This window comes from Notolepis coatsorum (genome assembly GCF_963971535.1).
Source record: "Notolepis coatsorum genome assembly, chromosome: 11".
NCBI classification, from domain to species: domain Eukaryota; kingdom Metazoa; phylum Chordata; class Actinopteri; order Aulopiformes; family Paralepididae; genus Notolepis; species Notolepis coatsorum.
In genome coordinates this window covers 109738952-109753943 of record NC_140175.1, presented here as the reverse complement: position 1 = coordinate 109753943, position 14992 = coordinate 109738952, and the positions used below count along the sequence as shown (strand labels likewise).

The following is a 14992-nucleotide window of genomic DNA, read 5'->3' as shown; positions in this document are numbered from 1 at the left end:
AGAAAGAGAGATATTAATTAATCTGATTATTATTTTTTTGGATCAAATTATTTTTTATTATTATTATTTTTTTAACATGAAACAAAACATATCACAATACAATAATAATAATACATAAAAAGACTTCCCAGGACAATAACCTAACACCACATGTCAAGACAATAACTGAGACAGACTGTACAGTGATCATCCTACATGGACACTTGCTCGTTCTCTCCCCCCCCGCTCACCCAAGGACCTCAACATGAGTCACACTCACAATACATTATTCAGTAATCGAAAACAAAAATCAAAAAAAAATTTCCAAACAAATTGCGATATTAGATTCCTTAACCCCTATAACACGTGCCGTGGATATCTCCAAATAGATCACGTCAAGGTAGGTGAGAAACCATATCTTTGGACAGAGTCTGTCTGGGCGAAACCAACGTGAGGCAATACATTTTTCTGCGGCTGTGAGGCCGGCCAAAATGAGTCTTTTCACCTGTATAGAGGTCGGTAATTGAGAGACATCATTCAATAACAATACAGAAGGAGATACAGGTATGGTCAAAGAGAAAATGTCTGAGAGCTGAGATGTAACATTTTCCCAAAAAATCACAACAGGCGGGCATTCCCAGTACATATGCATAAATGTACCTGTGGCACCGTTTGGACACAAGGTACATAGAGAGTCAGGTCTGAGACCCATTAAATTCAATCGTCTAGGGCAGGGGTCAGCAACCTTTTTGACATGGAGTGCCTGTTTGAAATATAGTTGTAACTAGTGTGCCTCAACAATATTCCATGCATCGTAATTTTTTTTTCTCATAATCAGGTATTTTTAATGATACTTTTTACATTATTACATCATTATTGTTATTGTTATTATTAACAATATTATTATGATGGTTGTATCAACCCTAAATCTGAGTTGGGGGGGGGATGCAATGCAGACAAACAGCTGCATACACTCAGCTGTTTCACTCACATTCACTCACATTTGCCCATTCATTTTTGGACACATCACACACCATCGGTGTGTACTGTACGTGTGCTGTCATAGCTCCACCTACAGGCCTAATGGAGAACACCAGGAGAACACCAGGATGTGAATGGAGGGTGAATGTGAGGTATATCGTGTAAATAAGTTTTGATTGATCGCAAGACTACACTGTAAAAAAAATAATAATAATAAGTTACCAGAACTTAAAAATATTGAATTCAGTTACTGTGCATTAAGGTTTTCAGTTTTCAATCCATAATAAGTTAACAGAAAAATAAGAACACAACCACATTATTTCAACCTAATAAAACTATGTTTATTGTCATTGTTTTAAGAACACAAGTTGACTTGGTAATACTCACATTTTTAGTAAAGAAATGGCTTTTAACATGTGCAATGTTCAATGAAATAGAAAAATAAATAATACAATTTGTTGATTAATCCCATTGGTCACAATGGTGACCGTAATAATGTTTTTGTTATAAGGCTCTGCAAATGTTACTGAATGATGTAGCAATGTATTTCCAGCTAAATTGAAATAATAAACAAATAAAGGGTCTCAATTAAATATGTGGTAGTAAAAAGAACCTGTGGGAGGATTTCAACAAGATATATGTGACAACAGTGCAAAATATTTCACTATAATATTTCAGAGCAAAAAAAAAAAAAAAAAAAAATTATACTTTTTTTTTTCTTTTTTTTTTCTTTACTGCTGCCCCCTGTGCCTATGCAGGCACGCGTGCCTAGGGTTGCCTACCCCTGGTCTAGGGGTTAAATAAGTCCTGTGAATAAAATGTAGGTGAATCTGTTGGTGATCTGGGTTGTGTGAGGATAACCGAACATTTTCCCAGACTGCATCCCAATCAAAATCTACATCCAACTCCGGGACATCCTTTCTCCAAATCGTATCCAGGGGGAGGTCTTTATACGAGGACATGAGTAAATGGCGATAAAAGTCAGAAACGAAGCCTCTCGATGTCTCTTTGTCATAAAATAATTTGTGAAAGCGGTGATGCACTAGTGGAGCGTCCCATGGCACTCCATGAGCCTTCAGAGCTGCTCTTATTTGTAAATAAAAGAAAAAGGAGGTTCCGGGGAGATCATATCCGTTGGATAGATCCTGGAAAGAGCGGAGACCAGAGTTATCGAAGATATCCCCCAACGTGTGGATGCCTTTTTTTCCCCATCTAGGGTACCTAATAGGTTGTTGTCCAATAAGGAGAAGATTGTTATTAAATAGAGGGGAATGCGTGTGCCATTGATGGCGTTTAGTACCCACTTTCTGAGTGTCACGCCAAGTCTGGATCACATGTGTGATAAGAGGGCCAAATCGTAATTTACATTGTTTAATTGATATGTTGGTATACACAATATCCTGAAGTCTATATGGGGACACCAACTTCTCCTCCAATGGTCGCCTAGATACAGCTGCTTGAGCGTCAAACCAAGTGATCAGAGGTCTCAGAGAGAAAGCTTGAAAATAATATTTAAAGTCTGTAAATGCTAAGCCCCCATCGAGTTTACTCCTTTGGGCAGTTGATCTCTTCAAGCGCGGGCGTTTATTGTTCCAAACGAATTTATATGAGGCAGAGTGCAATTTCTGCCAGTAACCAACAGGAGGAGGTAACGGGAGCATGGAGCTGATAAAGTTAATTCTGGGTAAAATATTAATTTTAATTATTGACGCACGGGCCTGTAATTCATTTTTTAATTTGGACCATCTGTTGAAGTCATTCGTAATCCTGTCACCCAAGCTGGAGTAATTATCTGAATTTATTTTGCAATTTTGCAATTGTTGTGCATTGTCAGCTGGCTTTTACTCTACTTACATCTGCAGACACTAGAAGAAGGCATGAATCGGCATGAATGTCAGTAGCCTGGTAATGAAGACATGTGATGGAAAACAATACATCTAAATGAGTCCAGGATGGTTTTTATTTCTCTATTGTCGGTAGGTCTGATTTATGTTTTTTGTTCTGCAGCTGGTTGACATGTTGAACACCAACACAGAGATGGAGGAACTTACGAACGACGTCAAGATGGTGAGCACTTCTGATTTAAATCCGACAATATTACATGCTGCAATCATATCGTTTATATTATGAACTTATTTTGTTCTACCATGGGATCCTCGGGTATTGTGGAGGAGGGACAGAGGGATTGTGGAATTATTTATTTATTTGATGTATTATTGTAATTTTTCTTGTTTTTTTTTTAGGTTCTGTTTTGTCGATGGTGATTCTTTGTAATGCTAGATAAAAATCCAAATGTCTTTTTGACTGTTCTTTGAACATTTTTGTTGTTTCCACATCCCTGTATCTTGGTGAGCACAGAGAATGAGCGGTGTGCAGATACTGCTAGTTAACCCTTTCACTGCCACACTACAGAAGGTTAACCCTTTACTATCACACTACCAACGGTTACCGTCGGTAGTGTGATAGTAAAGGGTTAACCTTCTGTAGTGTGGCAGTGAAATGGTTAACCTGCTGTTGTGTGGCAGTGAAAGGGTTAACATTCTGTGTATTGTCGCAGTGAAAGGGTTAAAGCAGGGTTCGTCTTTGAAGTGCTTACAGTTAAAAAGATATATAACACACTAAATAGAAATGGAGCAGATTGATTTTATTTGATAATTCCATACTTAGTTACACACTTGAGACAATCGTCACACATGTGATTCACATGAAGCCCATCAATAACACGTGAAGCTGATGAGCTTGTTGTCATGAGACCAAGTCAGCGGGCAGCTGTATCGCTTTCAGGTTCATAACATAACGTAAACTTGTTCTCTCTCTCTCTCTTCCTCTATTTCTCTTTCTCTCTTTCTTTCTCTCTCTCTTTCTCTCTCTCTCTCTCTCTTTTTCTCTCTCCCCCACTCTCCCCCACTCTCTCTCTCAGCTAAAAGCCAAGAACGACAGAGAGGCACAGAGTATAGACACCATCTTCACAGAGAGACGAGAGTAAGTGTACATTGTGTTCATTTCTGCGTTATTGTTGCTCTCGTCTCAGCCACTACTGTACCAGGGCTGGAACCAAACAGGGTCCTTATTAGGCTTGGGCGGTATCATTTTTTTCATACCGTCATACCTTGCTGACATCACACCCCGGTATACAGTATATGATGGTATGATGTTCATTTCATCAGCGGGAAGACGTTATAATGAAAGGTCTCGTTATCTTGCATTGTTTCTACATAAGCAAGCACACGTTAAATTCCTTAGCGACCCGTGTTACCAACAGACTGCACAGCGCGCACATTCGAGACACACCGATATAAAACGAGTCATACGGAACGTATAACGGAGAGTGAAATTAGACCAATGTGACTCACAAACTCACGACAGTAGTACACAACTACACATAGACGCACAAAATTGAATCTGCATCGATTAACTGACAATCAAAACCCAGCTTAAGCCGTTAAACCCCTGTACCGAATCACCGAAGCCAATACGCACACACAGTCGAACCGGAAAGGTTTACCAAACAACAAACACTCCTGGCATTCATAACTTGGACAATTATATTATTATTAAAGCCCAACATCCAGGTTAAACCCTACTGATCAATTATGGGTAGTTTACATCATTGGTATATAATTTCATTATTTATTTTTTTCCATTTGACACCGGAAATGCCACTCCGAAAGAGTTAAAAAGGTCCACGCACGAATAACATGCACGCGCGAATCAAAAAAGCTTATCAAACGCCGACGTCACTACAGGTGCATATTAATGAGCCGAATCTAAAAGCTTATCAGACGCTAGCACGGCCGTGACGTCACTTCAGGAAACGTATGCCTTATGCTCGTCCGGGTCATAGTACTACTCGATATATGGCGCTGGCTAACGTTAGCATTATGTCTACTGTCGTGAACCATTTGAGATCGGGGCATGTAGAGGAGTTTGGGGAACGAGTAAAATCATGTGCAGGTCCTCTTCTCAGACCTGTGTGGCAAAGCACTACACACACATCATGCAAGCTACACGTCGCTGCATGTTGATCAATGGTGGCCCACTCGGTGCATCACAGTGGGCTACTGTTGTGCTAACAACAACCGCGGTGTCCGGCTTGTCGGCCGGCATGAGTGCTCGATTTGGGGTGGTTCTCTCCTCTTTGTGTGCCCCCGTCCTCCCGGGTGTCCTGCCGGGGAGCTTGTGGACGCGACAACAGCGGCGGCCGTAGCGTTAGTTAGCTCATAGCTATCATGTACCACTAGCGTTACGGCGGGCTCGAGCACCCTACGGCTGCCGCCGTTGTCGCGTCCATGGGCTCCCCGGCAGGGTACCCGTGGGGACGGGGGTGTACAGAGAGGAGAGAACCAACCGTCGGGATATGTTGTTAGCACAATAGCTACCAAGCTAAGCTATGTTAGCTTATAACGGTGTACACAATATGTACAACGACACAATGATTTACATTATTACAAATATGGTAACGTGGTTGTTGCTTTTACAAATAGTGGTTAGCTTTAGAGATGGATGGCTATGATCACGGAGCAATAGTGTTGTTAGGTGAAACAGATACATTTTAATTCGGCTAGTAGTAGCAAGGCTCTCAGTGCCTGCCACTAGCTGTGTGTGACTCTCAGCGCCCCCTGGTGAGCCCCCTGGTGCCCTGCACCTCTTGTGACGACATCATTTCGATTACACACGCACGTTATGAACCATTGATTAAAATATCCACGTGCGTGGTGATTGTGTTGGGCAGACAAAATGTTTGATAAAAATGCTAAAACTGGGTCAATTTCAATACTTTTTTTTCCCTTCTTCATGAAAGTCACCGTTGGCCTAGTCCACATTGTTTATTGAACAAAAATACAACATGAAGGTTGGCCTTTAACGTCCCGCATTTGCAGAAAAGATATCCGGACTCTCATACGTTCATCTTCCATACGCTTAACCATAACATAACTGACTTACCCAAACAACGTGTTCCCGGGTCCACATTCATGCACGAATCCGTACTCTCAAAACTTTAGAAAAACGTTTCGATACCCGAATCCACAATCATCCGATGTCTGGAAGTTGACCCATGGTCCATTCGACCTTAATAAACGGACGGCCACCGGTCCATAACCGCATTCTATAGAAGAATAAGTCACACATGCGAGATGGAAGACCGACAGGAACACGCGCGTTGCGTCTCCGGCTCAGCTCTGCTCTGCTCTGTATGAGCTCTGACTGAGAGAGGGCAAGACAGACTGCCCTGCCCTCTGCTGGCGCGTGCTGTGCACTACAACCAACCAGCCGTCCCTGTTAAAACTCTGTCAGTGTAATATAAAGAAACGCATCTGTGATTTGGCGCACAGTCTGTGACGTCACGGTATCGATAATCATACCGATGGGATTTCAAAATACCCTGGTATACCGTAATACCGCCATACCGCCCAAGCCTACCTTATGTCCCGAGGAAGAGGACGTCATGTCTCAGACACTATTGTACCAGGGCTGGAACCAAACAGGATCCTTATGTCCCGAGGAAGAGGACGTCATGTCTCAGACACTACTGTACCAGGGCTGGAACCAAACAGGGTCCTTATGTCCCGAGGAAGAGGACGTCATGTCTCAGACACTGCTGTACCAGGGCTGGAACCAAACAGGATCCTTATGTCCCGAGGAAGAGGACGTCATGTCTCAGACACTACTGTACCAGGGCTGGAACCAAACAGGGTCCTTATGTCCCGAGGAAGAGGACATCATGTCTCAGACACTACTGTACCAGGGCTGGAACCAAACAGGGTCCTTATGTCCGAGGAAGAGGACGTCATGTCTCAGACACTACTGTACCAGGGCTGGAACCAAACAGGGTCCTTATGTCCCGAGGAAGAGGACGTCATGTCTCAGACACTGCTGTACCAGGGCTGGAACCAAACAGGGTCCTTATGTCCCGAGGAAGAGGACGTCATGTCTCAGACACTACTGTACCAGGGCTGGAACCAAACAGGATCCTTATGTCCCGAGGAAGAGGACGTCATGTCTCAGACACTGCTGTACCAGGGCTGGAACCAAACAGGGTCCTTATGTCCCGAGGAAGAGGACGTCATGTCTCAGACACTACTGTACCAGGGCTGGAACCAAACAGGATCCTTATGTCCCGAGGAAGAGGACGTCATGTCTCAGACACTACTGTACCAGGGCTGGAACCAAACAGGGTCCTTATGTCCCGAGGAAGAGGACGTCATGTCTCAGACACTACTGTACCAGGGCTGGAACCAAACAGGGTCCTTATGTCCCGAGGAAGAGGACATCATGTCTCAGACACTACTGTACCAGGGCTGGAACCAAACAGGGTCCTTATGTCCCGAGGAAGAGGACATCATGTCTCAGACACTACTGTACCAGGGCTGGAACCAAACAGGGTCCTTATGTCCCGAGGAAGAGGACGTCATGTCTCAGAGACTACTGTACCAGGGCTGGAACCAAACAGGGTCCTTATGTCCGAGGAAGAGGACGTCATGTCTCAGACACTACTGTACCAGGGCTGGAACCAAACAGGGTCCTTATGTCCCGAGGAAGAGGACGTCATGTCTCAGACACTACTGTACCAGGGCTGGAACCAAACAGGGTCCTTATGTCCGAGGAAGAGGACGTCATGTCTCAGACACTACTGTACCAGGGCTGGAACCAAACAGGATCCTTATGTCCCGAGGAAGAGGACGTCATGTCTCAGACACTACTGTACCAGGGCTGGAACCAAACAGGGTCCTTATGTCCCGAGGAAGAGGACGTCATGTCTCAGACACTACTGTACCAGGGCTGGAACCAAACAGGGTCCTTATGTCCCGAGGAAGAGGACGTCATGTCTCAGACACTACTGTACCAGGGCTGGAACCAAACAGGGTCCTTATGTCCGAGGAAGAGGACGTCATGTCTCAGACACTACTGTACCAGGGCTGGAACCAAACAGGGTCCTTATGTCCCGAGGAAGAGGACGTCATGTCTCAGACACTACTGTACCAGGGCTGGAACCAAACAGGGTCCTTATGTCCCGAGGAAGAGGACGTCATGTCTCAGACACTACTGTACCAGGGCTGGAACCAAACAGGGTCCTTATGTCCCGAGGAAGAGGACGTCATGTCTCAGAGACTACTGTACCAGGGCTGGAACCAAACAGGGTCCTTATGTCCGAGGAAGAGGACGTCATGTCTCAGACACTACTGTACCAGGGCTGGAACCAAACAGGGTCCTTATGTCCGAGGAAGAGGACGTCATGTCTCAGAGACTGCTGTACCAGGGCTGGAACGCGAGGAAGAGGGCGGTCCAAAGCAGATAATAATAATAATAATAATAATAATAATAATAATAATAATAATAATAATAATAATTATAAACTTTATTTTTTGTCTAGCACCTTTCATACAGAAACTGCAGCTCAAAGTGCTTCACAATAGAAAAAAGACAGGCATAAAATGATCACATAAAGTGCAGACATATAAAATCAGTTTTTCAGGATCTAACATCCCAACAGGCCGCCTTGTTTATGGTTTGATAAAGTTGATTTAGATGAAGAAGAGGCTGAGTTTATCTGTTGGGTTTGGGACGGTTTCTTCTTCAGTTCGGGGCCAAACTCAACTGAACCGGGTCGGTTATAAAGAAATGCAAATGTAGATTTGGTGTGTTAGTGAAAATCCACTGTTTTTATCTGAGAGGCTTCAGTACGTTGTGTCGCTCAGCCCCAAGTGCTGCAGCCTCCATCGGTAGATCATGTGCTCAAAAGCACCGCAGGAGGACTGTGCAGCACAGATGGAACTACGCGCTGGTTTAGATCCACCTCGCTTGAACTGTGGCGTCTCGCACATGTGATGCTGCTGCTCTCGTCACGCAAGAGTCACATGTGATGATGATGCTGCTGCTGCTCTCACCACCAAGAGACACATGTGATGCTGCTGCTGCTGCTCTCACCACCAAGAGTCACATGTGATGCTGCTGCTGCTGCTCTCACCACCAAGAGACACATGTGATGCTGCTGCTGCTCTCACCACCAAGAGACACATGTGATGCTGCTGCTGCTCTCACCACCAAGAGTCACATGTGATGATGATGCTGCTGCTGCTCTCACCACCAAGAGTCACATGTGATGATGATGCTGCTCTCACCACCAAGAGACACATGTGATGATGATGCTGCTCTCACCACCAATAGTCACATGTGATGCTGCTGCTGCTGCTCTCACCACCAAGAGACACATGTGATGCTGCTGCTGCTGCTCTCACCACCAAGAGACACATGTGATGATGATGCTGCTGCTGCTCTCACCACCAAGAGACACATGTGATGCTGCTGCTGCTGCTCTCACCACCAAGAGTCACATGTGATGATGCTGCTGCTGCTGCTCTCACCACCAAGAGACACATGTGATGATGCTGCTGCTCTCACCACCAAGAGTCACATGTGATGCTGCTGCTGCTCTCACCACCAAGAGACACATGTGATGCTGCTGCTGCTGCTCTCACCACCAAGAGTCACATGTGATGATGATGCTGCTGCTGCTCTCACCACCAAGAGTCACATGTGATGCTGCTGCTGCTGCTCTCACCACCAAGAGACACATGTGATGCTGCTGCTCTCACCACCAAGAGACACATGTGATGATGCTGCTGCTGCTGCTCTCACCACCAAGAGTCACATGTGATGCTGCTGCTGCTCTCACCACCAAGAGTCACATGTGATGCTGCTGCTGCTGCTCTCACCACCAAGAGACACATGTGATGCTGCTGCTCTCACCACCAAGAGTCACATGTGATGATGCTGCTGCTCTCACCACCAAGAGACACATGTGATGATGATGCTGCTCTCACCACCAAGAGACACATGTGATGCTGCTGCTCTCACCACCAAGAGTCACATGTGATGATGATGATGCTGCTCTCACCACCAAGAGTCACATGTGATGCTGCTGCTCTCACCACCAAGAGTCACATGTGATGATGCTGATGCTCTCACCACCAAGAGACACATGTGATGCTGCTGCTCTCACCACCAAGAGTCACATGTGATGCTGCTGCTGCTCTCACCACCAAGAGACACATGTGATGCTGCTGCTCTCACCACCAAGAGTCACATGTGATGCTGCTGCTGCTCTCACCACCAAGAGTCACATGTGATGATGATGCTGCTCTCACCACCAAGAGTCACATGTGATGATGATGCTGCTCTCACCACCAAGAGTCACATGTGATGATGCTGCTCTCACCACCAAGAGTCACATGTGATGATGCTGCTCTCACCACCAAGAGACACATGTGATGATGCTGCTCTCACCACCAAGAGTCACATGTGATGATGCTGCTCTCACCACCAAGAGTCACATGTGATGATGATGCTGCTCTCACCACCAAGAGACACATGTGATGCTGCTGCTGCTACTGCTCTCACCACCAAGAGTCACATGTGATGATGATGCTGCTCTCACCACCAAGAGACACATGTGATGATGATGCTGCTCTCACCACCAAGAGACACATGTGATGATGCTGCTCTCACCACCAAGAGACACATGTGATGATGCTGCTCTCACCACCAAGAGACACATGTGATGCTGCTGCTGCTGCTGCTCTCACCACCAAGAGACACATGTGATGCTGCTGCTCTCACCACCAAGAGACACATGTGATGATGCTGCTCTCACCACCAAGAGACACATGTGATGATGCTGCTCTCACCACCAAGAGTCACATGTGATGATGCTGCTGCTGCTCTCACCACCAAGAGACACATGTGATGATGATGCTGCTCTCACCACCAAGAGTCACATGTGATGCTGCTGCTGCTCTCACCACCAAGAGTCACATGTGATGATGCTGCTCTCACCACCAAGAGTCACATGTGATGATGCTGCTGCTCTCACCACCAAGAGTCACATGTGATGATGATGCTGCTCTCACCACCAAGAGTCACATGTGCTGCTGCTGCTCTCACCACCAAGAGTCACATGTGATGATGCTGCTCTCACCACCAAGAGTCACATGTGATGATGATGCTGCTCTCACCACCAAGAGACACATGTGATGATGATGATGATGATGATGCTGCTCTCACCACCAAGAGACACATGTGATGATGATGATGATGCTGCTCTCACCACCAAGAGACACATGTGATGATGATGATGATGCTGCTCTCACCACCAAGAGTCACATGTGATGATGCTGCTCTCACCACCAAGAGTCACATGTGATGATGCTGCTCTCACCACCAAGAGTCACATGTGATGATGCTGCTGCTGCTCTCACCACCAAGAGTCACATGTGATGATGCTGCTGCTCTCACCACCAAGAGTCACATGTGATGATGATGCTGCTGCTGCTCTCACCACCAAGAGACACATGTGATGATGCTGCTCTCACCACCAAGAGACACATGTGATGATGCTGCTCTCACCACCAAGAGTCACATGTGATGATGCTGCTCTCACCACCAAGAGACACATGTGATGCTGCTGCTGCTGCTGCTCTCACCACCAAGAGTCACATGTGATGATGATGATGCTGCTCTCACCACCAAGAGTCACATGTGATGCTGCTGCTCTCACCACCAAGAGACACATGTGATGATGATGATGCTGCTCTCACCACCAAGAGTCACATGTGATGATGATGATGCTGCTCTCACCACCAAGAGACACATGTGATGATGCTGCTGCTCTCACCACCAAGAGTCACATGTGATGATGATGCTGCTGCTGCTCTCACCACCAAGAGTCACATGTGATGATGATGCTGCTGCTGCTCTCACCACCAAGAGTCACATGTGATGATGATGCTGCTCTCACCACCAAGAGACACATGTGATGATGCTGCTCTCACCACCAAGAGACACATGTGATGATGATGATGATGCTGCTCTCACCACCAAGAGTCACATGTGATGATGCTGCTGCTGCTCTCACCACCAAGAGTCACATGTGATGATGATGCTGCTCTCACCACCAAGAGTCACATGTGATGATGCTGCTGCTCTCACCACCAAGAGACACATGTGATGCTGCTGCTCTCACCACCAAGAGTCACATGTGATGATGCTGCTCTCACCACCAAGAGTCACATGTGATGATGCTGCTCTCACCACCAAGAGTCACATGTGATGATGATGATGCTGCTCTCACCACCAAGAGTCACATGTGATGATGCTGCTCTCACCACCAAGAGACACATGTGATGCTGCTGCTCTCACCACCAAGAGACACATGTGATGATGATGCTGCTCTCACCACCAAGAGTCACATGTGATGATGATGCTGCTCTCACCACCAAGAGACACATGTGATGATGCTGCTCTCACCACCAAGAGTCACATGTGATGATGCTGCTCTCACCACCAAGAGTCACATGTGATGATGCTGCTCTCACCACCAAGAGTCACATGTGATGATGATGATGCTGCTCTCACCACCAAGAGTCACATGTGATGATGATGCTGCTCTCACCACCAAGAGACACATGTGATGCTGCTGCTCTCACCACCAAGAGACACATGTGATGATGATGCTGCTCTCACCACCAAGAGTCACATGTGATGATGATGCTGCTCTCACCACCAAGAGTCACATGTGATGCTGCTGCTCTCACCACCAAGAGTCACATGTGATGATGCTGCTCTCACCACCAAGAGTCACATGTGATGATGATGCTGCTCTCACCACCAAGAGTCACATGTGATGATGCTGCTCTCACCACCAAGAGACACATGTGATGATGATGATGCTGCTCTCACCACCAAGAGTCACATGTGATGATGATGATGCTGCTGCTCTCACCACCAAGAGACACATGTGATGATGATGCTGCTCTCACCACCAAGAGACACATGTGATGATGATGCTGCTCTCACCACCAAGAGTCACATGTGATGCTGCTGCTCTCACCACCAAGAGACACATGTGATGATGCTGCTCTCACCACCAAGAGACACATGTGATGCTGCTGCTCTCACCACCAAGAGACACATGTGATGATGATGATGCTGCTCTCACCACCAAGAGACACATGTGATGCTGCTGCTCTCACCACCAAGAGTCACATGTGATGCTGCTGCTGCTGCTCTCACCACCAAGAGTCACATGTGATGATGATGCTGCTCTCACCACCAAGAGTCACATGTGATGATGCTGCTGCTGCTCTCACCACCAAGAGTCACATGTGATGATGATGATGCTGCTCTCACCACCAAGAGACACATGTGATGATGATGCTCTCACCACCAAGAGACACATGTGATGATGCTCTCACCACCAAGAGACACATGTGATGATGCTCTCACCACCAAGAGACACATGTGATGATGATGCTGCTCTCACCACCAAGAGTCACATGTGATGCTGCTGCTCTCACCACCAAGAGTCGCATGTGATGATGCTGCTCTCACCACCAAGAGTCACATGTGATGCTGCTGCTCTCACCACCAAGAGACACATGTGATGATGCTGCTCTCACCACCAAGAGTCACATGTGATGCTGCTGCTCTCACCACCAAGAGACACATGTGATGATGATGATGCTCTCACCACCAAGAGACACATGTGATGCTGCTGCTCTCACCACCAAGAGTCACATGTGATGCTGCTGCTCTCACCACCAAGAGACACATGTGATGATGATGCTGCTGCTCTCACCACCAAGAGACACATGTGATGATGATGCTGCTCTCACCACCAAGAGACACATGTGATGATGATGCTGCTCTCACCACCAAGAGACACATGTGATGCTGCTGCTGCTCTCACCACCAAGAGACACATGTGATGATGATGATGCTGCTCTCACCACCAAGAGACACATGTGATGCTGCTGCTGCTCTCACCACCAAGAGTCACATGTGATGCTGCTGCTCTCACCACCAAGAGACACATGTGATGATGATGATGCTCTCACCACCAAGAGTCACATGTGATGCTGCTGCTCTCACCACCAAGAGACACATGTGATGCTGCTGCTGCTGCTGCTCTCACCACCAAGAGACACATGTGATGATGATGATGCTGCTCTCACCACCAAGAGACACATGTGATGCTGCTGCTCTCACCACCAAGAGTCACATGTGATGCTGCTGCTCTCACCACCAAGAGACACATGTGATGATGATGATGCTCTCACCACCAAGAGTCACATGTGATGCTGCTGCTCTCACCACCAAGAGACACATGTGATGCTGCTGCTCTCACCACCAAGAGTCACATGTGATGCTGCTGCTCTCACCACCAAGAGACACATGTGATGATGATGCTGCTCTCACCACCAAGAGACACATGTGATGATGATGCTGCTCTCACCACCAAGAGACACATGTGATGATGATGCTGCTCTCACCACCAAGAGACACATGTGATGCTGCTGCTGCTGCTCTCACCACCAAGAGACACATGTGATGATGATGCTGCTGCTGCTCTCACCACCAAGAGACACATGTGATGATGATGATGCTCTCACCACCAAGAGACACATGTGATGCTGCTGCTCTCACCACCAAGAGTCACATGTGATGCTGCTGCTCTCACCACCAAGAGACACATGTGATGATGATGATGCTCTCACCACCAAGAGACACATGTGATGATGCTGCTCTCACCACCAAGAGTCACATGTGATGATGCTGCTCTCACCACCAAGAGACACATGTGATGCTGCTGCTGCTGCTGCTCTCACCACCAAGAGTCACATGTGATGATGATGATGCTGCTCTCACCACCAAGAGTCACATGTGATGCTGCTGCTCTCACCACCAAGAGACACATGTGATGATGATGATGCTGCTCTCACCACCAAGAGTCACATGTGATGATGATGATGCTGCTCTCACCACCAAGAGACACATGTGATGATGCTGCTGCTCTCACCACCAAGAGTCACATGTGATGATGATGCTGCTGCTGCTCTCACCACCAAGAGTCACATGTGATGATGATGCTGCTGCTGCTCTCACCACCAAGAGTCACATGTGATGATGATGCTGCTCTCACCACCAAGAGACACATGTGATGATGCTGCTCTCACCACCAAGAGACACATGTGAT

At 46.7% G+C, this 14992-nt stretch overlaps 1 protein-coding gene across 1 annotated transcript in view; it reads left to right on the top strand.

The window, feature by feature from the left end:
* Window positions 1-14992, top strand: part of LOC311237241 (intraflagellar transport protein 74 homolog) — a gene marked incomplete at its 3' end in the record, with an annotated part of 94032 nt that overhangs the window by 6246 nt on the left and 72794 nt on the right. The window contains exons 6-7 of the mRNA XM_084325048.1: window positions 2968-3027; window positions 3881-3942. Coding sequence (XP_084181174.1) covers window positions 2968-3027; window positions 3881-3942 — 122 coding nt within the window. The remainder of the gene's footprint in view (window positions 1-2967; window positions 3028-3880; window positions 3943-14992) is intronic.